Source organism: Diceros bicornis, chromosome 19 (genome assembly GCF_020826845.1).
Source record: "Diceros bicornis minor isolate mBicDic1 chromosome 19, mDicBic1.mat.cur, whole genome shotgun sequence".
Taxonomy (NCBI): domain Eukaryota; kingdom Metazoa; phylum Chordata; class Mammalia; order Perissodactyla; family Rhinocerotidae; genus Diceros; species Diceros bicornis.
The window spans coordinates 25,973,876-25,997,131 of NC_080758.1; the positions used below are offsets into that span (position 1 = coordinate 25,973,876).

At 46.2% G+C, this 23,256-nt stretch overlaps 1 protein-coding gene across 1 annotated transcript in view; it reads right to left on the reverse strand.

Moving 5' to 3' along the window:
- CHMP4B (charged multivesicular body protein 4B) overlaps positions 1-21,563 on the reverse strand; it is a 40,887-nt gene extending 19,324 nt beyond the window's left edge. Inside the window, exon 1 of the mRNA XM_058562895.1 lies at positions 21,292-21,563. Coding sequence (XP_058418878.1) covers positions 21,292-21,481 — 190 coding nt within the window. The 5' untranslated portion in view covers positions 21,482-21,563. The remainder of the gene's footprint in view (positions 1-21,291) is intronic.
- Positions 21,564-23,256: the final 1,693 nt, after the last annotated feature.

Below are 23,256 nucleotides of genomic sequence, written 5' to 3' on the forward strand. Positions count from 1 at the left end.
GAAAACCAGCAGGGGAGAAAAGCTGGAGCAAGGCTTCTCAACCTGGGGTCCGTGGGTCCCCAACACAACATGGAAAATTTCACATGTACTGTACGTGTGGTTTTCTGAGGAAACAGCACTTACTGGATTTGCAAAAGGGAATGGTCCCCCAAAGAGTTAAAAACGAGAGAGCAAGAGAAAAAGGAGACAGACATTCTCAAAGCCAGCGCCTCCTGATGAAGATCTCTCAGGAGTTCCTGATTGGTCCACCACGTTCTGTAGGTCTACTTCCTTACTATTTGCATCTCCCAACCCTGCTGCCCCAACTTCCTTCATGCCTTTACCACTGCAACAGCCTCTGCACAGATCTTCCTCTCTCCAGGAAGACAACAATAGAATTGATATTTTCTTCTAGCTACTCTCTGCCATCAGCAACTTTTGCGCTGGACTGTTTACCCCAAGTTCTGAGTAGGGTGACCATACACCCTGGTCTTCCTGGGACAGTTCCAGTTGATATCTGCTCTACCAGAGTAATTATTAATGGCACCCCCTTTCACTCTTGTAAGTGTCCTGATTTGGATGATATGAGGTCACTCTGCCTCCCAGGAATCAGATGAGAACCTCTCTTTTCCCTTTTCAGCCCAGTCACAGGTCCTGTCCCATGGTGGGGAGATGCAAAAAGCGAAGGTTCTGAGGATCTCAGGGCAAAAGGAGAGTGGAGCAAAAGTGCATCTCAAGAGGACAAGGGCATTTCTTCCCCTACGTGCACCCTGCCAGTCCACCCAGGTCAGAGGGATAAGGTGGGAGTTTGGCTAAAGTCCTATTTATACACACACAGACACACAGACACACACACACTCTTTCCCACTTTGAGGGAATTTGCCTCTTATTTCTACACTCACTCTCCCTGACTGAGGAACTAGGTGCTTAGCAATTCCCACTTCTTCTTCCCATAGCCATCTGCCGTCCCTCTCAATTCTGGCAGACCTGGACCGAGGCTGGAACAGGGAAAGCAGCTTCAGCCTCTCCCTCCTTGGGGGCTGGAAAAGCCTCTTTGCCCACAGATCACCAGCCTAAGCCGCAGCTCCTAGCTCTTCAGCATAGAGGGAAGGGCCCTCCCAGCAGCTGGAGCGCTCAAGACCCACAAGCAAGAGGACTGTGTCCAGGGTAGGGCCCTGGGTGGGGTCGGCTGGGTGTCTGTTCTTGGGGGCAAAGGGACTGTGCCGGATGCTTGCTCACAAACTTGTGGGTTGGGCTGTGGGAGCTGGGGAAGGGAGGGGGAGGGGAGAGTGTGTGTGGATGGAGGTGGGGGTTGCCCCCTCCAGTCCCTTCTCCACTTGTCACCAGTGGTCTTTCTAAACACAGACTTTAACATTCAACACCCCTGCCTAGAAAACCCTGCACTGGCTTTTATTCTCTGCAGCCTCCCCAGGCTTCCAATTCTCCCCAAATGCCCTTCTCACTTGTCATCTAGCTAGCTCCTACTGGTCTTCACGGCTGTCTAGGCAGCAGCTTCTCAATCACTCCACTTCCCCAGGACAGGCTAGGATCCTTCTCCTGCACCACCCTTTGCTGAAGGCTGCCTCAAAACACTAACACTGTACTGTACATGACATCCCCTTAGCACAGTGAACCTCCCGGGGACAGTCCTTGGCATAGATGAGGTGTTCAAGCCCACGTGTCATTTGAGTGAATGAAGAGGAAGCAATGACTACAATCTGGTCAATCACTCTGACGTAGCCAGTGGTTTTCAAGCACTCCTGGGCTTACGGAAAATGTTTTAGAGGTGCTTCAAACAAACAGCATTTTCTACCAAGACAGAAGGACTTAAACTGCCCAAGGACCTGCCGTCATTGCTTCTCCACGCATTATCTGAACCATGTCTGGCCATTAAAACTATCTTAGCGGACTGAAAACCCAAACAACAGCCTGAGATCCTAATTTTGGGGGAGAGCTCTAATGAGACTTTTATCCTTGCAAGTCCTCACTCTGTTTATGAAATCATAAGACCCTCACTGGTCTACCTCCCAGGGTCAATGAGAGAAGAAATAAGGAATCTGTTCCTGACTTCAACTTCCTAGGAAAACAACAGACAAAGTGATGGCAGCTCTCTATTTCTGTTCTTTGCAAAGCTTTTGAGCAGACATGCTAATAATGGCTGGGAAGACCCATTCCTTATCCACCCTTCCAACACCCTTTACTGTTTTGTGATTTCAGGTCAAATCTCATTGCAATTGATTTCCTGGGACTAGCCAAATTCCAATCCAGGAATGAAACTCATTTTTATCAACAACTGCTTGAAACAACTGGGCCATAGTCAGGTAACCCTGAGGTACCATGCAGGGGGAGTCAGGCAGACCTGGGTCCATATGCTGGCCCTATCCTTTACAATCTGGGTGACCTTGGGTGAGCCTTGAGCTTTAATTTCCTCCTTTATAAAATGGTGGTAAGACAATAAAATAATCCTGGCATGAACTACAATGCCTACCACTTAGGAAAGGCTCAGCAAACAGTAACTGAATCAGAATCTATATGAAAAAAAAAAAAATCCCATTTCAGAAAGTACCATAAAGGTCACTCCTAAAAGGCTCTTCCCAAGAATTATTAATTGGGTGACCCTGGGCAAGTCACTTAACCTGAGGCTCACTGTCCATATGTGTGGAATAAGGATAATAACATCAGTATCTCAGTAGACCACTGTGAGGAACAAGGCAGCACACAAGGCAAGGCACTTGTGTAGCACAATAGCCAAGAGGGGACACTCAGCAAGTCTTCATCCCCTTCCCCTTCAATACAGCAAGAGTGGAGGCTGAGGCTTAGAAAGTTAAGTAACTTCCCCAAGACTACAGTTAGCAAGTGATAGAGCCTGAATTCAAACCCAGTGTGTCTGACTCCACAGCCCTTATTATTATTATTACTCCTATTTCACAGATGAGGACACTGGCTCAGAGAGATCAAATAGCTAATCTTAGTGGCAAACATCAAATTTAAGCACCCTTCTGCTCAATGATTAATCTTGGCCAAAAAAATCCAATGAGTAAAAACAGATCAGGCATAAAAATGAGAATGTACTAAATGCCACAAAACTGTACACTTAAAAATGGTTAAAATGATAAATTTCATGTTATATATATTTTACCACACACAAAAAAACCAAGATTGGTTCATGAGTTTTGCTGTCTGGTCTTCCCTGCTGAACACTGCAGCTTACAACCATATACGTGAGAATAATAAAATTAGAGGACTAACTCCAAACTGCACGGAATAACCAGAAACCGAAACACTGGGGGGAAAATCATTTCTATTCCCTTGAATAAGACACAACAGTGCTAGATGATAATCTGATTGTTTAGAAAAGAATGTAAAGAAAGGAATGTCACAAAGCAGGCTTCCTACCAAGGAAAGCAATACCCTAAGGGTCCCCAAGCAGTCAGAAAACAAAACGATAAGGAGGATAAATGCTGAAGATTCTCCAGCCAATTAAAATCCTTAATCCTTGCCACAGTAGTGCCACACTCCCTTGCTGTGGGGCTCCCAGGGCCCTCCCCTCAGATGACTGACAGCCTCAGAGTCTTCTCTGCCTCCCCACTCTCACCTCCCCGGGCTCCCTCGGCACTTTGGTTTGCCCAGCTCCAAATGTTGAGAGGAACCATTCAATGTTCCCGCTCTCCATTCACCCTCCACCTCACCACCACCCTCTCCCAGCCACTTAAGCTTCCTTCCAAATCCTGCTGAGCACTCCTCCAGAATGTAGACCTGGTTCTGGTCCCAGCTCTCATCAAATCAAAGTCTGGGTTTCCTCACCTGTAAAATGGGAATGGGGAACAGACCCAGAAGATCAATGTTTCTTAGGTTTCCAAGACACAGTAACTCATCAGAACCTGAACAAGGTCAGCTAGACTGAGCCATTCGCCCTTCCTTGTTTCCTATCTATTGTCCACACATGTACCGAGATACAGCTCTGTAACATTTAGATGTCCTATGGTGTTATCTCTTCATGCTGACCCTGTCTAAGGTGCTGGTCTTCACTACCTCGGGGGACTCTTTCTTTTAAGAAAGGAACGACCTTGGGGCCAGCCCGACCGTGTAGTGGTTAAGTTCCGGGGGTTTGAAGGTTCTGATCCCTGGTGCAGACCTACTCACAGCTTATCAAGCCATGCTGTGGCAGGCGTCCCACAGATAAAGTAGAGGAAGATTAGCAACAGATGTTAGCTCAGGGCTAATCTTCCTCACAAAAAAAAAAAAAAGAAAAAAAGAAAGGGACTCCCTTGCATCTACTTTGGACATGGCCTTTCCTCTCCTATCAACCACAGAGCCATATGCTTTTATTAGCAATTAAAACAAAACAAAAACTTGTTTCTCACACACAAAAAAAGATTAGAAAGATGTGTCTGTTTTTACATACGATACTGAAAATTCTATGTTTTAAACTAGTCAACCAAAGAAAGTAGAGAAATTCACACCAAAATTAACTCACAGTAGTGGTCTTACGGGTCTTAAAACCTAAGAGAGAAGGGAAGTGATGGGGCTGGCCCCGTGGCTTAGTGGTTAAGTGCGTGCGCTCCACTGCTGGTGGCCCGGGTTCGGATCCCGGGCGCGCACCGACGCACCGCTTCTCTGGCCATGCTGAGGCCGCGTCCCACATACAGCAACTAGAAGGATGTGCAACTATAACATACAACTATCTACTGGGGCTTTGGGGAAAATAAATAAATAAATAAAATCTTTAAAAAAAAAAAAAGAAGGGAAGTCAGCTCCTAAGAGCCTGAGGGCCAAACAAGTGGAGGGAAGTGACTCTTGTTTTTGCTTTCCTTCATACTGCCGAGTTCTCTCCTGCTTCCCAGAGGAGAAGGCCAGACTAAGCAACCACCACAGATGTGGATTTTCAACTGGGCCTGCACCTCTCCAAATACCCAGCATGGTCTGAGAATGCAAAGAACTGGCTGAAAGTCCATAATCTGGCCCCTTTCCTATATTTACAGACAGTGAGAGAACTGGGGAAAATTCAGTGTCTACATTAATATACACACCCTCTCCTCTCCTAGCAAGAGGCAGCCTCCCTCCTCCAGGCTACCTCTCACAACCCTTCTCACTTTCTCCCTTGGATTCTAGTCATAATCCCTGATGGGTTATGAGTCTGAGACAGAGGCCAAGAATTACTCGTTTCTGTACTCCCAGCAATACCTAGCACAGCAAGACTCTACCACTAGGTGTTTGGGAAACAGATGTTGAATGAGTAACAGAAGGATAATATAATGGCCTCTGAGATTCTTAAAGGGGCCAGAGTAAACAAATACTGCTCTCTTCTCAAGTCCTGAGCTACTATAAAAATCATCAAGACTACTAGAGTGCTGGAAATGTTTTATATTTTGATCTGGGTGGTGGTTACACAGGTATATACATTTGTAAAAATTCACTGAGCTGTACACTTACAACTCCTCTGCTTTACTATAAATAAATTATACCTCAATAAAAAAGAAAATCAAGAAGCACCAAAAATTGCAATTTATATACCAACTCTTTCCTAGGTCTCTTTATAGACTTCCTAATCCTCCCTAGAGTCCTATAAAATGGGTTAAAAGTGGGAATGATTATTTGATTCCTTGCACAAGAGGATCCTGGGACACAGGGAAAGACAGCCTGGTTACACAGAGAGTCAGGAATATAGCACCAACAAGACTCTGGGATTTACGATCTTCTACCCAGGCTGTGCCAGCCCACCAAACCACCAACAGCCAGTTATAACTCAAAAGAAAACAACCTCTAAAACAGCAACTGTTTGCTCTCTCTCTCCTGTCAGCTGGCTTTCTGCATGGCAAGTTTAATTTTATTTTCAAAACCATTCTGGCAGGGCTGGGAACATGCCACCACAGCATCTGTTGAGAGGCAATGAGGCAGTAGAACTCACTGGAATGCGGAGATAGGAGCCATGGGTTCTAGTCCCAGGTTTGCCTTTATGAACTGTGTCACTTTTAACAGGTCCCCTAACCTCTCTGGGCCTGGGGTCTCCCTCTGTACGGGCAAGATAAGCTCTAAAGTTGTGCGATTTTCCAGAGCTGCTTAGCAGACAGGAATGTACTGTGAAAGTTAATAAAAAGGAAAGAACCATTTTAATGGGCACTAGTAAGGACTTGAGGTTTTAAAGGCCTTAACTTTAGAACCAGGTGGGTAAATGTCTTCCACATTCCTAAGAGGCTTAGCTGCTCAAGGCGGCGTGAGGATTTACACTAAGCACACAAGGCCTTTGCAGAGAAGACCACTGCTCTCCCCAACATCCCAGCATCATCTTCAATCGCCATCCTAAGGAGCAGATTTAATTTAAATGACTCAAGTAGGGCTAGCCCTTAGCAGCTGGTTCCTTTCTCCACCCCCCTCACACAGGAGACAAATCGCCTACGTCCTGTGGCCCCAAAGGTGGGTTGGTGAGCAAGTCAAGTCCTGCCACAAGGAAGCACCCTCAGTATACTTAACTGGTCACTGCTGGGTTTTTGTCCAGCAGGGCTTGAGCCTGCTCAGCCTCAGCAGAAATCCGTGGCTTCGATTTGCCAAAAGGCTGGCAGTCAAGTCAGAGGCAGGCTACTGAGCCAAACAAGGCTCAGACGCCAGAAGAGATGCCCTCCAGCATCTGTGCTGCTCGCTTAGATGGAGCTCAGAGAAGCAGCTAAAAACCACTATTCTGCTCTGGCCTCTGAACCGGGGAATCAATATGGAAAAACATCAAGCACCTTCTACAAAACAGTATGTGGCTGCCCTTGACTTTTACAATGAGCAGGGACGTATCCAAGCTGTTAACAGACAAAATGAAATGTCCATCTTTTCACGCAGTAAAAGTGCTTGGAGCAACAGCTGGTTCTCTGGAGGGTTACTGTACTATAGCACTTGCTGACTCAGAGAACGTTAGAGCAGGAAGGAAATCTTAGCGTTCATTTAATCCATCATTCTCATTTTATTGTTGAGGAAAAAAAGCCCAGAGTTGGGAAGGCACCTGCTCAAAGACACCAGTTGACAGAGTCAGAACTAGAACTGGGATGAACAGTGTCCCTGAGTCCTAGGGCTCTGCCTGACCATCCTGGGTGATGGAGGAAGCACCAGGGGCACAGGAAAGCTAACAGGAGGCTGGGAGCTCAGGAAAGAGGCGGCGTGGAAAGAGTTCGTTTTCAGATTCTTGTGACTAGGATAGCAGATAGAGTCTAAGTTGCACTTAAATGTATGGCCTAAGAAACAGAGGGCCTTGTCATCAGCCAAGGGAAGTAATTAGCTCTCTCTTTCGGATCAAAGATAAGCATGAATGGAAGATTAAATAATCGCAAAGATCACAACTCATTGAGTGAGTCAGCCAAGCAGCTGGGCATGAAATGCACACTATGTAGGCAGCCAAGGCCCTGATTAATACATGAAGCTGGGCCACACGGGTTTAAGTAGGCAAGATCTGCCTGCTTACCTTCGGCACGTAACCTGAGATACTCTCGAGTGGAGAAAAGTTGCTATTCTGCCTCTACCCAGCTGCCCAGAATGTGCTGGGCTTCGGATAAAGCAGAAGGAAAAGCAGGAAGAAGTAATGAAAGAAAAGGTAGTGAGCTATGGGTCTTCCCTCGTAAGGGAACAGCCCCTCTACCCACCTCATTCTCCCAGGCAATAATGAGTAGAAAGCCTTACTAACAGGAAACTTCGCCAGGGCGCTACAGGAAGATGGCTGCTGGTCCCCAGCAAATCGCTCTTTAGAGACAGAAAGTGTCCATTCGGTATGTGCCTCACTAAATTCAACCTAACACAGATTCCTCAGCTTGGCATCCGGGGCCTCCTCAGGGAGGCCACAGCCTACCTTTCCATTCTCACTCTGCCTGAGCCACCACTATCCCTCCCTCACACCCCATAATCCTCCCACCCCACCCACATACACACACAGCATACGCTAACCACAATCCCCCTGTATGGAATGGCCCTACCCTTCCTCTGTGCCAAACCCTGCTCATCTGTGTCCATCATCTATGTCCCATATAGTCTTTCACAGTGGGCACGCAAAACGTTGGCTGAATTGGGTGGAACTTCATCTAACTTAATCTTCCTTTTCCCATCAGCATCTGACAGAAACAATTAGCCCCATCCTGGGATGCCAACAGAGTCCCAGCTCCTAAAGCTGGGAGTAGCTGGCCTCTTTTAGGGACCATTTGTGTGGCCTGGCCTCTCTGCCTCTTATCTCTGAAATAAGAGTAATAGTTCTTGTCAGAGAAGCTGAGTGCTTCGAGAGGCTCTGGAAACACAGATTCTCAAGTTCAAGGCCGTTATTTTAACCTCCCCTTAGACCCATGCACCATTTACCAACTAATGCTAGGAAGTTAAAGCTTGTTTCCAGCCAAATGCCTTTTCTTTTATCACAAATGCCCTAGTGTATAGCTGCTGAGAGAGCTGCACTGAGGACTCTGGGTAGCCTGCTGGCTTTTCATTTCCATAGAGTGTAGAGATTTCCATCTCAAGTATAGAGATAGTTCATGGTTTCAAGAAAAGCCCAGAGTTTCCGGCCTGCTGTTCTCTCAAATCGCACGGTATAATGCATCAATTGGTTCCCAACCTATGGTCTGTAAGCCCACTGGGTTCACAGTTCATTCCACTGCTCTGTGAATGTGCCACCCAGCACTGCCTGTGCACTAAATGATGACTACATCACACAAGAATAAAAACAGCTACCACCTGACCACCTACCACCATTCAGCTCAGACACAGTCCTAGGAGAGAGACACAGAACAGTGGGTATTCAATAAATACTGGTTGATGGGAATTATTTATCTTCTCAATTAATGGGTACTAAAAGTACAACTATTATCACGTGGCCATCCCTGACTGTTTTGGGGAATTAGAAAAGGGCCCTCCAACCTGAAAAGACCGAGGACCTCTGGGTTAATCAAAGAGTCCTGGGTGGGAGGGATTCAGGTGTGGGTCCCAGTCCTAGCCAGACTCCCAGAAAGCAGAGCCAGGAGGCCCTGAGCTGTCTCTAGGCCTTGGTTTCCTCAACAGAACAAGAAAAGGGTAGAATTAAAAGTTCTCTAAGGGGGTCCTCCCAGCTCTGCTCTTTAAGACCCCACACTTAGGCCAGCCTCCGAAGCTCTAGAGCTGTACCTGCATGTCTTGACCAGCGGTTCTCAACCCTAGGAGCTTCCGTCCTCTAGCGGACATTTAGCAGTGTCACAACTGGAGAGGAGGGGGTGCTATGGACACCTAGTGAAGAGAGGCCAAGCATGCTGCTAAATACCCTGCAATGCACAGGACAGCCCCCTCTAACAAAGAATTATCCAGTCCAAAATGTCAACAGTGCCAAGGTTGAGAAACACTGCTCTAGAGGCCGCTGAGAAAACAAGCTTATTATGGTAAAAGAAATGGAAACCAGGCTGGGAAATGCACAATGCTGATGTTGTAGCAGACTCCGAATGAATGAATACAGTGAATAAAGGCCCTCAAACCATTCCAGACATGTAAGAACAGTCTTATCTTCCTCTTCTCTCTGGCACTAGTCCCATCTGGGTATAAGACGATCTAGTCACTCTAAAGACCCCCAATCTTGTCCTCCTCAACCTGACCCACACGCATTACTGACACATAGCCTTGTTGAAGCGGGCAAGGGAATCTGAGATTGAGTATTAATAAGAGGGAGCCAAGACAGTGCACAGTGTGGCACAAAAACACTGGACCTGGAGCCTAATGCAGGGTTCTAGCCTTGACTCAGTCCCTAGGGAAACCACTTAACTGCTTTGGGCCTAAGTTTCGTCCTCTGCAAAATGGGGTTAAAATCACACTCTGCCCTACCTACCTCATAAAGTTTCTCTGAGTTTCAAAATAAGATCATGTATGTGAATGTGCTGCGGAAGCCATAAAACCCTGTACAAATGTGAAGTATTCCCCTTCAGAATAACAGGTGCTTGGGGCTGGCCCGGTGGCGCAAGCGATTAAGTGCGCGCACTCTGCTGCAGCGGCCCGGGGTTTGCCGGTTTGGATCCCGGGTGCGCACCAACGCACCACTTGTCAAGCCATGCTGTGGTGGCATCCCATATAAAGTGGAGGAAGACGGGCATGGATGTTAGCCCAGGGCCAGTCTTCCTCAGCAGAAAAAAGAGGAGGATTGGCTGATGTTAGCTCAGGGCCGATCTTCCTCAAAAAAAAAAAAAAAAGAATAACAGGTGCTCACATTGTGGAGGAAATATAAAAACTGATTTCCAGTGACAGGATTTTGCCCATTGATAAGTTATAAGCACTCAAGGCTTTGGAGTCCCGGCCCTATGGGAACATGAAAGACACCAGAACCTACTGTGATGAGCCCACCTCAGGATCCCCAAGGCTCCTGGGTCAGTCCAGTGACTTATGTAATTTGAACCTCGGCTTTCTCATCTCCAAAATGGAGGGTTGGGTTGGGGGGGATGGGGTGTAGCACCACTTAATGCATGGGGTTGTTGAAAAGATCAAATGTGATCAAGTTTGTATAAAGTGCATGACATTTCCCAAAGATGGGGGGAATGTTTTCATTTTCTGAAGATTTTCCTCCTGAAAAGAAATTTTTTTACTTTGAAATATAATTTTTTTAGAATGACGAAAATAACTTATGAAAAGGTGTCCCTATACTGCTATCTGTCCTGTACACCTCCAAAATTACCTCAAATCTAAGCATGAGAAAGGCTGTCTACAGCCACCACTCCTGCAGCCCTGTCCACTAAGGGCAACAAGCCGAATGCCAGGCTGATACTAGTTCCCTCCTTGGACAGGCCACAGAAGGCTATCAGAGTCCATTATAACTCAACACTCAAGTCTTCTAACCCCAGACTTGCCAAGCAATCTGCAACCACTTACTGCCCTGGTGCAAGATTCTAAAGGGAAAAAATACTTTGGAGAGGTGAAAGCTACTGATCCAGCTGATGGAGAAGTAAGAAACCAGCAATCCTTTGAGTTTTAAATGTCACCCTAGTGAGCCAACATTTCCAAGTCTACCAAACTCTAGGGACAGCAAGCTGATCGATCAAACTCCTCACCCTAATGGGGAGTCTTTCAGGCCGCCCTGTCTGAGCAGCATCTCCTCTTCAAACCTCTGTAGAGAACAGCACCCAGGCTACACACATGTACAAGTCTTATTTTTGCTTTTACAGCTAGCAGGTCTTACAAAAATTACAAACAAGGAACTTACAGCTTCTGCTTATGCAGATAGTAAAGAATCCACACCTCAGGTTTATTAGTTCCTACTTCCTTCTGTAGGAAGTAAGACAATTGTAGAGCAAATTTGTAACAATTATCAGAATAAGCTATACTTTAAATTCAGTATTGTAAAGCTAATTATTTTATGATTAAACTAAGTTAAACATTTATCCATTCTTATGTCCTCCCCAAAGCGGCTTCTGATTCAAATAACGTGTTTAAAAGTACTGCATATATTTCCACATTCCTGGTTTTTCTTCCTCAAAAACTTTTCCTGTTAATTCAAAGTTTCAAGCACTCATATCTTTTGAGCTCCTTTCTGCTCTAACATTCTATTACTCTCCAAACTCACTATTTAATAAAACACAGATTCAAGCAACACACACACACACACACACACCACACACGGCTGTTTCAGATCCCTCCACTGCATATCCTATACTCCGAATTCTGAATATGCAGCTAGAACAAATCACACTGTACCTTGATTATACCTGTTTACTTGTCTGTCACTCTAACTAGATTGTGAGCATCTGGGAGGCAATGACTTGTCTTCACCTGCATTTACCCAGTAAACTAGGACAGTGTCTGGCACACAGCTCAAGTTAATATATACCTATCAAATGGATTTGTGAATAAAGCAAACTTTCTAACTACCTTCTTTTAAAATGGACCACCTGAAACGAAATGCAAAGGTCTATCCAGGCAGCACTAAGACCAAAAAGGTTTGGGATCTCAACATCCGAGTCCCTAAACAGTACACAATGTCCAAAACCATTTCAAAACCCCTAGTTTCCTTTTCTCAAATGCATTACTCTTTACTCAACACAGCTAGAGGCAAGCAAAAGTTCTTCTGCAACTTCCAGTTGTAACTCTAGATCTGAGGTGGTGTCATATACCAAACAGGAGTGTTTACACCCAACCCCCACTCCAGTCCGTAGCTGCCTACTCCTTATAACGTGAAAGATCACATTGCCATTCCCAACCCTCAACTGGGGCAACTGTTCCCTTCTTCAAATCTCCACTGAGCTCCATTTAGGGTGCTCCTGTGGGGGGCACTTACAGCCAATTTTGGTCTTTAATTACTCCTGTCCTGGGTTTAGCTCCCCACCCAGAGTATGGGCCTCCTGAGAGCAGGATCATAAGGCAGGGCCTGACACCTGGGCAGGAAAAACACTGACTGGATGAAGGTCTAACTCCTGTTTGGGACTCACAGAGCCTCGCTGCTCAGAGAAAACTCAACTGCCCTGACTGTTCAACGGGGAAAACTTTCCTCAGCAGGCTGTGCCTCGCCCCAGGCCGAGCACCCTGGGCAACCTGGTGCTTGATGCCTGCTTGTTGTTGTTTTTTTTTTTTTGAGGGTGAAAAGGAGAAGATAATGCTCTTTGCTGAGTTTTAACCAGATTAGGAATCCCCTGTTCAAAAATTCACAATCACCCCAAAATCCAGAAAAATCTCATCTTACAGAACTGAACAGGGCAAGTATTTCCTGCTTTATCATCCCACCTAACTCACTCTCTTCTAGCTTAGAAGCTCCTTGCATTTTCTTTTCTTTTTTTTTTCTTTTTTTGTGAGGAAGATTGGCCCTGAGCTAACATCTGCCAATCCTCCTCTTTTTGCTGAGGAACATCCATGCCCATCTTCCTCCAATTTATATGGGACGCCGCCACAGCATGGCCTGACAAGCGGTGCGTCCGTGCCAGCCCGGGGTTCCGAACCGGGGCCACCAGCAGCTGAGCGCGCGCACTTAACCGCTACGCCACGGGGCCAGCACCTCCCTTGCATTTTCTAGTTTTACTTTATCCATAAGCTCCTGAAAGAAACACTTTACTTAGAATGGCTGTAAGACTCCAGTGAGAAAAGGTATGGACTATTTAGTCGTGATAACTTTTTTCTCTTAGAGACACAGATCTGTCCAACTGCAGGATCCACTGGGCCAGGCTGTGTCTTTCTCACTGCCTGGAAATCCATAAGGCATCTTAGATGGCTCCTAATACAGAACAGGCACTCAGAGAACATCTGTTCCTCCTGATGCAGAAAACTGGTGGATCAGAACAGTACCAATGCCATATAAACATAATAAGAAACAGCTGCAAAGACACTGAACCAAGAAATCAGAACTCACTGAAAAATCATTTCTGGTGGAAAAAGATATAACTAAAAAAAAAAATCATTTCCTAGCCCCCCAAGGTGGAGTTAATTCCTCTTCACCTGGGGTCCTTATGACACTCTAAACAAGCCTCACTTGGTAGAAATTCTTTCTTCACCATATGGTCCCCTCACCAGGGACTGGTGCTCCCTGAGGATGGGAACTTCCTCTCACTTATCACCAGGGTTGCAAGTGCCTCACAACCAGTGGGCCCTCATGACTGAAAGCTTGACTGAACGCTTGTCAGTTCTCCAGATGACTGGCTTCTTTCATGAAGAAGGCTATTACCTCATCAGCAGGACATGTGCTTCAAATTCTTTTTCAAGGGAGGGAAGGCAGACTCCTACTGAACCATCCACATTGTGTGGCCTCATCGGATGCAGAGGTAACTGAAGGTATTTGGGAACAGGGTGAGCTGGGTAAGGGTTCAACCTTTGAGCAGCAAAAGGAGTGAGCAAACTGACCAGGGCGACAGCAACCCTGAGTGTCCAGGAATGAATACTGGCATGGACATATGAAAAATGCCCAATCTTCACATTTAATCCCCACAGTAACTATAGAGAGGTGTCTCTCAAACTTTAATGTGCACACAGACCACGTGGGGATCTCATAAAAGTGCAGGTTCTGCTTCAGTAGGTCTGGGTGGGGCCCGATTTCCCTAGTCCATACACTGAATAGCAAAGTTGTACAGTAAATATTGTACTCTGCTTTTGCAGCTGAAGAAGCTGATGCTCAGAAATATGAGACTTGCCCCAGATCACAAAACTAGCAAGTGGCAGAGGTAAAACTTGAACACAGGTCTTCTGATCCCAAACCCAGCACCTTTTCCATTATATCGTACCACTAACCTTTTGAACTAAACAGCCATAGAAACGGATAGCTTTCCTGCAACCCTCAAATAAGCCTTCCAGCCAGCTTTGCCCTGTAAGGAAGGAGGAGGAGGTAGAGCGAGAAATATCAGCTACAGGAGAATCAAGCCAGCCAGATGCTCTTGTTAAGAACTGAAATCATCCAGTCCTTCAGCTAAGACTCTTTAAGAAGGGCCAAACAAACTTTAGGGGTTCCTAGATGCTCGTTCCTTTACTAATGAAAGGCCTCAGGAAAGTATAACTGCTTTGCAAAAACAAAACTGTCTCAGTGATAAGGGAATTACAGGGCCATACAGCACAGAGAACCAACTTTATTCCTAGACAAATGGCTAGTCCTCCGTGTTCTGGGCTGTGCTGCTCAGACCCTGGCTGGAACATTCAGAGGATTCAGCTTTGCCCACTCCACACCTTAAGAACAACACTAATGAACAGGAGCACATCCAGAGGAGGGTAACAAGGAAAGGACAGAAAAGCAGGCAACAAACAGTCAATGGAACAGAGAAGATCTGTCCTAGAGAAGTGCAGGCTTGAGACATAAGTACCATCTTCTTTGATCTGTCGTGTCTAAGGGGGATTAGACCCGTTCTATGTGGCCCCAAGAGGCAGAACTAGCAACCTGTTTTCCCAACAGCAGAAATGCATGCAGTTCACAACTGTGTAGTGTCAGAGCTGGGATTTGCCCCCATGCCTTCTAACGCCAGATCCCACGTTCTTTCCACCAGCCCAAGGTGCTTCCCTTCGGAGCTACCACCCCAACCTGTACTGGAGGTAGGACTACGGGAAGACAGATCTCAGTTCCAAGTAAGAAGAGTGCTTTTATAGTCAGAGCTGCCCAGAGACAGACGGTGCTGTAGTGTGGGAGGATAGAGCACCTAACACAAATCCTGTCAGCAGAGAGGTTCAAGCAGTGGTTAATCGCTTGGCAGGAGTACTGCAAAGGGAATTTGGGGACTGGATGGGTAGTTGGGTGAGAGGAACCGGCCAACCCTCAGAGATGAATTAATCTTCCTGCTGCATTTTCCTCTAACACGTCATTTGTACACTTACCACCGTTTGCCTTGTATTAGTTACTTGTCTACGGATGTGACCTCCTCACTGAACTGTGAGCCCTTGTAGGGGGAAGGCAGTGTCATCCGTCTTTATATCCCCAATTGTGCCTAAGACTATACCTGGGAAACCAGGCACTCTGCTAGGTATTTTACGTATATCAATGTATTCTATATCCTCACAAGAACCATGAGCAGTAAGTATTATTATTGCCTTTTTATAGACGAGGAAATTGAGACTCAGAGAGGATAAGTAACTGCCAAGGTACTGCTGGTGTGTGGTGAGGCTGGCACTCAAACTGAGAAATCTTTTGCCTACAGCATCACGCTGCCTTCGTCCTAGAAGGAACTCAATAAACGTCTGCTGGCTTGAGCCAAACACCTTAAAAACAGGCCAGTACTATATCTAGCTAGGTCCATTGTTGTTTCCTGTTGCTATGCTTGAATTTTCCTTATAAATATAACCATCCGTCCTCAAAATGACCAATCTGTAGTTGTTGGGTTTTTTTGAATATTCTCTCTCTCACTTTTTTAAAGACAGTGGCACGGCACAAAACAATTCTAGGCAAGAAGACAAAGTTTTCATAAACCTTTCCTACCCAAAGGAATTCCTCAAGGCCCCAAGAGCTCCGCCCCCTCATCCAGTCAACCCTAGCTCCATCTCAAGCCTCTGGACCACTGTAAACAAATCAGCTCCTGGCTTTCTGCCTCAGAGATGTGCGGCTCGCACACATCTTCATGGGCCGTTCTCCAGGACCTTGCCCTCTACATTCAAACCCAACTCAGGACAACTCAAAATTTCCCTGAGCAAAACAGCCTGGCTCAAAGGTCCTCACATTTAGCTAAACTTTCAAACAAAATCTATCTTGAATTTCAAATCACATTATAAACCTACTGGCAGGCACTTAAAAATATTTAATCTCCCTGCCAAATGGGGCAAAAACAGATTTTGTCATTTGAATCAAAGGCGCTAGCATGTTTGGACAGCCAACACATAAGGCCTCTCTGACACTCCATCTGCCTTAAGAAGTAAACCAAACCCAATCTGGCCAACTATTTCTTCAGGCAAGAAACTCAAGCATCACCAAAGGAAATTCCCACTGCTCAGTTCCCCGGGTGGGTTTCGAGTTTTCCATCCCAGGGCCTCTGGGAGAGGAGATTCTGCTGGCACATGCACCATTAAGATGCTGTGCTTTTCAACCTGATACCTTGATTCTAGAGAACCAAAAGACCACGTTCACTATAAATTTAACTTATTAAGATGTCTTCCCACATGCTAATGTTTTAGAGCAACTTTATTAAACATCAGAGCGCCACCCCGGCTCCAGCAATAAGCAGGACTTAATGAAGATATATTTCCTGTGAGCGCCTGGCCTCTCTGCATCCATCACACATTTTCAGCTGAACCTAAATTAACCTGCAAATGAACTGATTTGCATCCATAAATCCAAAAGAAAAGATACCCAGTCTCCATTTCGCAATCTCATACAATTCTCTTATTAAACTAAAATATGATCCTTTCTACAAACTGTTTTCGTCTTCATTAAAAAAGGAAAAAGGAGAAATCTGAACCACCTGAGGTAGATATTTCATAACTAGTTAACAATGCCTTAAGAAGAACAGAATCTTTGATACCTGATCATCTTTTTTAGGGAGAAAACCAACAAGGCACTGTGTAGAAAGGTACCAAAAAAGAGTTTTGGGTGATTTTTGTCATTTCACCCAGAATGTAATCCTGGTTTCCATCCAGTTCTCAGTGGAAGAACTTTTCCATTTTGACAATCAAACTAAAGAAGTCTGATCAACAATAACTTTATCAGAAAAGGAAAGAAAAGTATACTTACCCAATACCCATAACGTGCCACACTCTTTCATATATTATCTTAGCTAATCCTCACCATAGTCATGTGAGATGAATATTATTTCCACTTTATAGAAAAGGAAAGTCACAATATTTAAGTCCCTTGGCAGGGACAGTGTCTGGTTTCTCTATATTCCTAGCACCGAGCTCCTAGCACTGAGTATGGGACATAGGACACAATTTAAGAGCCTGCTACATGCTTAAGAATGAAGGCATGACTAAAGGAAAGGAAAAAGAATTTGAAAAAATATGCAATCCAAACTTTGTTCTAGACCCCTAACTGAAACCACTGCCTGGAACACACCTGCACACTGCAAACAATCTACTTGAGCTTCAGAGGTTTGTTTCAAAGGACAATTTACCATCTTTCCAATGTGTACACCACAAAGACAGCATCTACATTGGGCTATACGCTCCACAGGGCAGGGCCTGGTCCTATCTCACTTCTTTTTCTCCCACTCAGCACCACACCTTGTACAGGTGGTGTTTAATGAGCTGAGTGCTGACGAAGGTCATGATGACGCACCTTCAGCCATCATGAGAGTAAACAGAACACAAGATGCCCACAGCCACCAGAAGAACTGGTCTCTGAGTCGAGTTATATCCTCTCTCCAGGCTCATTTTCATCTGTGTACAATGAGAATAACAGAACATACTCACAAGATTGTTTTCATTCATTTAACAAATACTTACTGGGCATTAAGCACATGCCAAGCACTACGCCAGGTGCTGGGGACACAGTGATGAACATGACTGACTATCACATCCTGCCTCGTGGAGCTCACAGTCTTAGTGGATGCTGTGAGACTCATATGAAAAAAGGAATTGTCCTAACTTAAAAGGACTATACAATTATGAAGTATTTCTCCTCCTCTGTGTTTCCCAACTTGGTTAATGACATCATCATCCACCCAGTTGTCCAAGCCGTAAACTGGGAATCATCCTCAACTCCTCCCTCTCCTTCATTCTGCCCACAATTCCAATAAGTCAAGTCACCAAGCCTCTTTCGATTCTCCTTCAGAAAAGTCTCTGACATATTACTTCTCATCTAGTTTTCCATGCTTCTACTCTAGGCCCTTTGTTCCCACCTGAATAATTACAAGTCTCTTTATAATAATGATAATGGCAAGCATTTATTGATCACTTACCATATGGCAGGCACTGTGGTAAGAGCTTTGCATGCATAACATAATTTAATCCAATAAGGTAGATACTAGTGCTGCTATTTATAGACCAGGAATCTGAGGTGCAGAGTAACTTGCCCAAGGCACACAGCTAGTAAGTGACAAAGCTACGGCTCAAATCCACGTCTATGAGATTCTATCCTTATCCCTTACTGGATTCCTGCCTCCAGTACCTTCCTGTTGGTCTACACTCCTTCATTTATGCTGCTGCTGCAGTGCTCTTTCAAAAATCCAAGCTGAACTGTCTCTTCTGCTTTAAGAGCCAATGGTTCCTCATCATCTCCAGGTCAAGGTCTAAAGGCTACAGGCCACTCCCCAGTGTTATCTATCTGCCGTCCAGGCCAAGAGACTGTCCAGCCCAACAGACTTCCACCAGGAGACACTCTCACTACTCCCCAAACTCCTTACAGACCCACGTCACATCTCCCTCCTCTGAGAAGCCCCCCTTGTCCTTTGCCCTCCAGACAGGAACCTCCTCCTCTGCAGCCTCAGCCCTATGTACACACTCATGTTTCAGCACTGACTGGTATGTTTCCTTCCCTCTCTTCCTCTCTCCCTCCCTCCCCCACAACACACACACACACACACACACACACACACACACACATACTCAAAAAAAAAAAAACACTTCTAATCCTGAGTTCCTGGAGGGCAGGCACAGTGTATTTTCATGTCTGACTCTCCAGGTCCCAGCACAGTAGCCAGTCAATAAGTGACTAAATGAATGGTATGTGGTGGTGTTAACACCTCAAGACTGTTCCCCCAGAGGACACAAAAAGAAGGGCAGGTTATAGCAGTTCCTGTCCTCTCAAGCAAACCCAAGACAAACCGCTTTCAAGCAAAGTTATTACAACTAACTGAGACTGGTCCTCCACAGCCTGCTGGCAGCCTCTCGAAAGTCAATTCAATCACCTCTAAAACCAGAGAAACTAAACTAGCTCTTGACAGAAAGATCACAGGAGAACTGCCCTCTCGGATGAGAGGTGACGTAAACCGACACCCTCTTCCACCACCCTGCAATGGGCAAAGCATTCCAAAATGCAGACTGGTAAATACAAGGACTCTAATCACCATGAACAACAGAGAATCCTGACTGGGGACAGTCATCAGAGAAAAAAGCTAGAGACAGCAAAATCTAACCCTGCTCTCATCTCCAGAGCTACAACTGGAGTCCAGGCCACAAACGGAGGACTGCAAGTGCCTTCTCACTGGTCTCCCTGCTCCCACTCTCACCCCGCACTGGTCTGCTTTCCGAGGAGCAGCCCGATGGTGTTCTAATTTAAAACTATATAAATGATTAGGACATGCTCCTGCATAACACCCTCCAACAGCTTTCCATCCACTTGGAATAAAATCCAAACTCGTTACCAGGAAGTTCCAAGTCCACTCCCCACTCCCTTTACTTCACATGGCTCTCCCCTTCCATCACTACTTTCCAGACACAGAGGTCTCTGTCTCTTAAACAAGCCAACCTCCAGGATTTTTCCTATGCTGTTCTCCCTGCCTGGAAGCCTCCTCCCTTTGAGTTTTACAGAGCTGGTTCCTTCTCAAGGCTCAGTTCAAACTTGACCTTTTCAAAGAGGCCTTACCTGACCATTCTACCTAAAGTGGCACCCATTCCATCCCATCACTCCCTATCAGATCATCCTTTTTTTAGCACTTATCACCACTAGGCAGTATTTTCTTCATTTATTTTCCTATCTGTTTCTGTCTTCTCCCTCATTAGGATGGAGGCTATGTTTGTTTACCCTGTGAATACAGTGCATGCAATACGCACTCAGAAAGAATTTCCAGAGTACTTGTTGCCTATCAACAGAAGAGTATCCTCAGGATGGGCTATTTTGTTCTTCTGTTAGAATGAAGAAAACATATTTAGCCTCTACAGTGTGCTGGGCACTGTAAATCCATGATCGTCCTTTCAGAGAGGTAAATTAACTAGCTCAAGGTCACACAGCTAGTGACTAGCAGACTTCTGAGTTAAATACTTGTTTGTACAGCTCCTAAGTCCCTCTCACCTTTGCCCTCCTCTCAGAGGGAGCGTTGTCACTCTATGGTTCACTCTTACACTGCCATAACGACAAGAAAAATCAAATATTTCTAAATTGCTTTACCATTAAACCATTTCACATTCACTTTACTTAACAATACAAAGCACTTGACCAGAAAGCCACACAACAACAGGAAGTTAAGGAAGCATGCCTCAAGGTTCAACATCCCTGCCCTGAACCCAGTAGTGGGAACTGGGGAGGAGTGGGGGCCAATGGAGGAATGGAATTCCTATTTCTGGAACAGAGGGATGGGGTAGAGGTGAGTCATGGGGTGGAGGCTTGCGCCACGTGAAACTCTGATAAAACCTGGCTATGAGGCAACAAGAAGTGAATCACAGAGCTAGATGGCACTCTAGCACCCATGGAGGCCAAACCCTGGCTGACGGATGGGAAATGAGGCCTCAAGAAGGAGAGTAACTTGCTCAAGTTCACTCAGCAAGCAACAGAGCCAGAATTAGGGGTCTCTTCTCCTCCAGTCCCCTTTTCTCTCCATCAAGGAGGTTTCTCAAGGAGAATTCTGAGTCAGGAGGATGGGGAGAGGCCAGGGGCAGTTCATGGACTCCACAGAGGGGTCGGGAGAGGGCAAGGGTGGGACCAGGAAGGACACAAGTGTTAGGATGCGGGACAGAAATGAGCCGAGAAGAAGTCGGCGGCAGCATCTGGGAAGGTGGCTGAGGGCAGGCCAGAGGGAGGAAAAAGGCGGAAGAGAAAAGAATAGAGCGAGGGAAAAGGAAAGTGCTGCGAAATCAGGGTCTGAAAGGGCCTGGCAGAGCGGGGAGAGCCTGAACGGAGAAGGCTGGGATGAGAGTCTGATGGTGGGGAGACACTGGAGGGAGTCAGACGGGGGGAGACCCCGAAAGGCACAGAAGGGAGTCTGACGGGGGAAGAGTTCCGGGATCCGAGCAGACGCTGGGGCGAGTCTGACGAAGGTGGAGTCCGGGCCGGGGAGCTTCGGGCAGACTGGGGGGGCCGGGCCGACTCACCGCGCTTGTTTTTGGTGCCGTGCTTCTTGGCGGCCGTCAGCTCCTGCTCGATCTTCTTCTCCAAGAATTCCTGCTTCTTACTTAGCATCTCCTCCGTGTCCCGAAGCCGCTGGATGGCCTCCTGGGGGGTCGGGCCGCCCTTGCCGGCCTTACCCCCTCCTGCCCCGAACAGCTTCCCGAACACCGACATGGTTGGTGCTAGCCGCGCCGGCCTTCGCCGCCCGCTCCGGCTCGGCTCGGCTCGGCTCGGCTTGGCTTCGGCGCCCGCTCCCTACCCCGCCGCTCCCCTCCGCCGCAGGCCTCTCTACCACCTCCGCCCCGCAGCTGGACCCGGCCGCGCCACCTCCCACAGGCCCCCACGCCCGGCCCGGCCGGCGTCAGGGCAACGCGCCGCTGACTACAACTCCCGGTAGGCAACGCGCCGACCGTGCCTCAAATCTAATGGAGACAGGCGCGCGGCACGCTGGGAGGCTGTAGTCTTCCGGCTTGAGGCTTTCGGCGGCGCGTCTTTTCGGTCTAGCTAGGGTCAAAGGGCGAGGTGGCATGCTGGGAAATGTAGTCTCCTTGGAACTCTCTCAGTAGGGGTAGAAGGACAGACAGAGAAATAACAGTATTTTTAAAAACAGTAATTAACATTATGCACATTCTGTGATCCAGGCATCGTGCAAAGTGCTTTACATGCATTATCACGTTTAATTCTCACAAACCTTTGACAGATTATACTGTCCCTATTTTGTAGATGAGTAACCAAGACTCAGAGAAATTAAGCGACTGACTAGCTTAACTTACTAGCCCTGTCTTTGCATATGCTGTTCCTTCTACCTGGAATGCCTTTCTACTCTTTATTCACCTAACAGTTTCTCTGAAACCTACTAGAGGCTAACAGCCTTGGCACTGAAGGTAGACTGCAGAGGTTCAAAACCCACCTTGAATATTTACTTGGGCAAGTTACTTCCCCTATTCTGTGTGCCTGCCTTTCCAAACTGTAAACTGGAGATGATAATAACAGGACCACCTTCAAACGTATGTGAGATATGGAATGTAAAGTGCTTACTCAGCATAGGCTATGCACAGTAGGTGCTCAAAACTGTGTATTTTATTCCTGTGTATTCTGGGTCATCATTATGCACAATAATAGTTAAACCAGGAGGAGACCCAGAACTTTCGAAAGTAGCAGAAGTATTGAGGAATTTTGCCCCGGCATTACACAGGCTTAGCTGGTTGTGGGGCCACATTTCATTGTATACCCTTGTCCTTTGCTGTCAAGAATTACTTCTCCATCCATTAGGAGCGAGGCTACCTCTAGTAGCCAGTACTTCCCCCACGCCCACATTCTAATTTGCTGCTTCCAAACTTTTGCATTTGTTAACCATGCATGAAAACAAAGAGTAAACCAGTTCTGAGTGAGGATCTGAAGTACTCTCCAATGAAGAAAAACATAGCTTCTCAAAGGCGTTTTTTATTCCTTCCTGGACCTTTCAGATATATGAAGCTGCTTGGGAACAAAGTTTCAAATAAACAAGAGTTTAACGGAACTTTTTCTCTGTTATTTCACATACATCGGTCTTGTCTCCTCCCCAGACTATGATCTACATGTGGATGAAAACATACCTTGGATATTGTTGTTGTTGTTGTTGTTATTGTGTTATCGTAATCTGCCATAACCCTAGTCTGCATGTACAGGCAACATTTCCCAGACAATAGGAGAGTTTATTTCACCCAACCTTCCAGGTTGGAAGAAATTTTTCAGATGTGAGAGACGTGCTAGAACTGTCAAGAATTCGCAGCAGCACAAATTGTGAAACATAAGTCACACTTGTGTTTGTTTTGTAATTGAGACATTGCAATGTTTTTATCAAAATAAATAAAAACATGAGGCTTCAATCAATCTACATGACGGGTACAGCAACCCCTCCACCTCTAAGCAATCTGCCCTGTCCCCTCTTATCTAAGTCATGCTGCAAC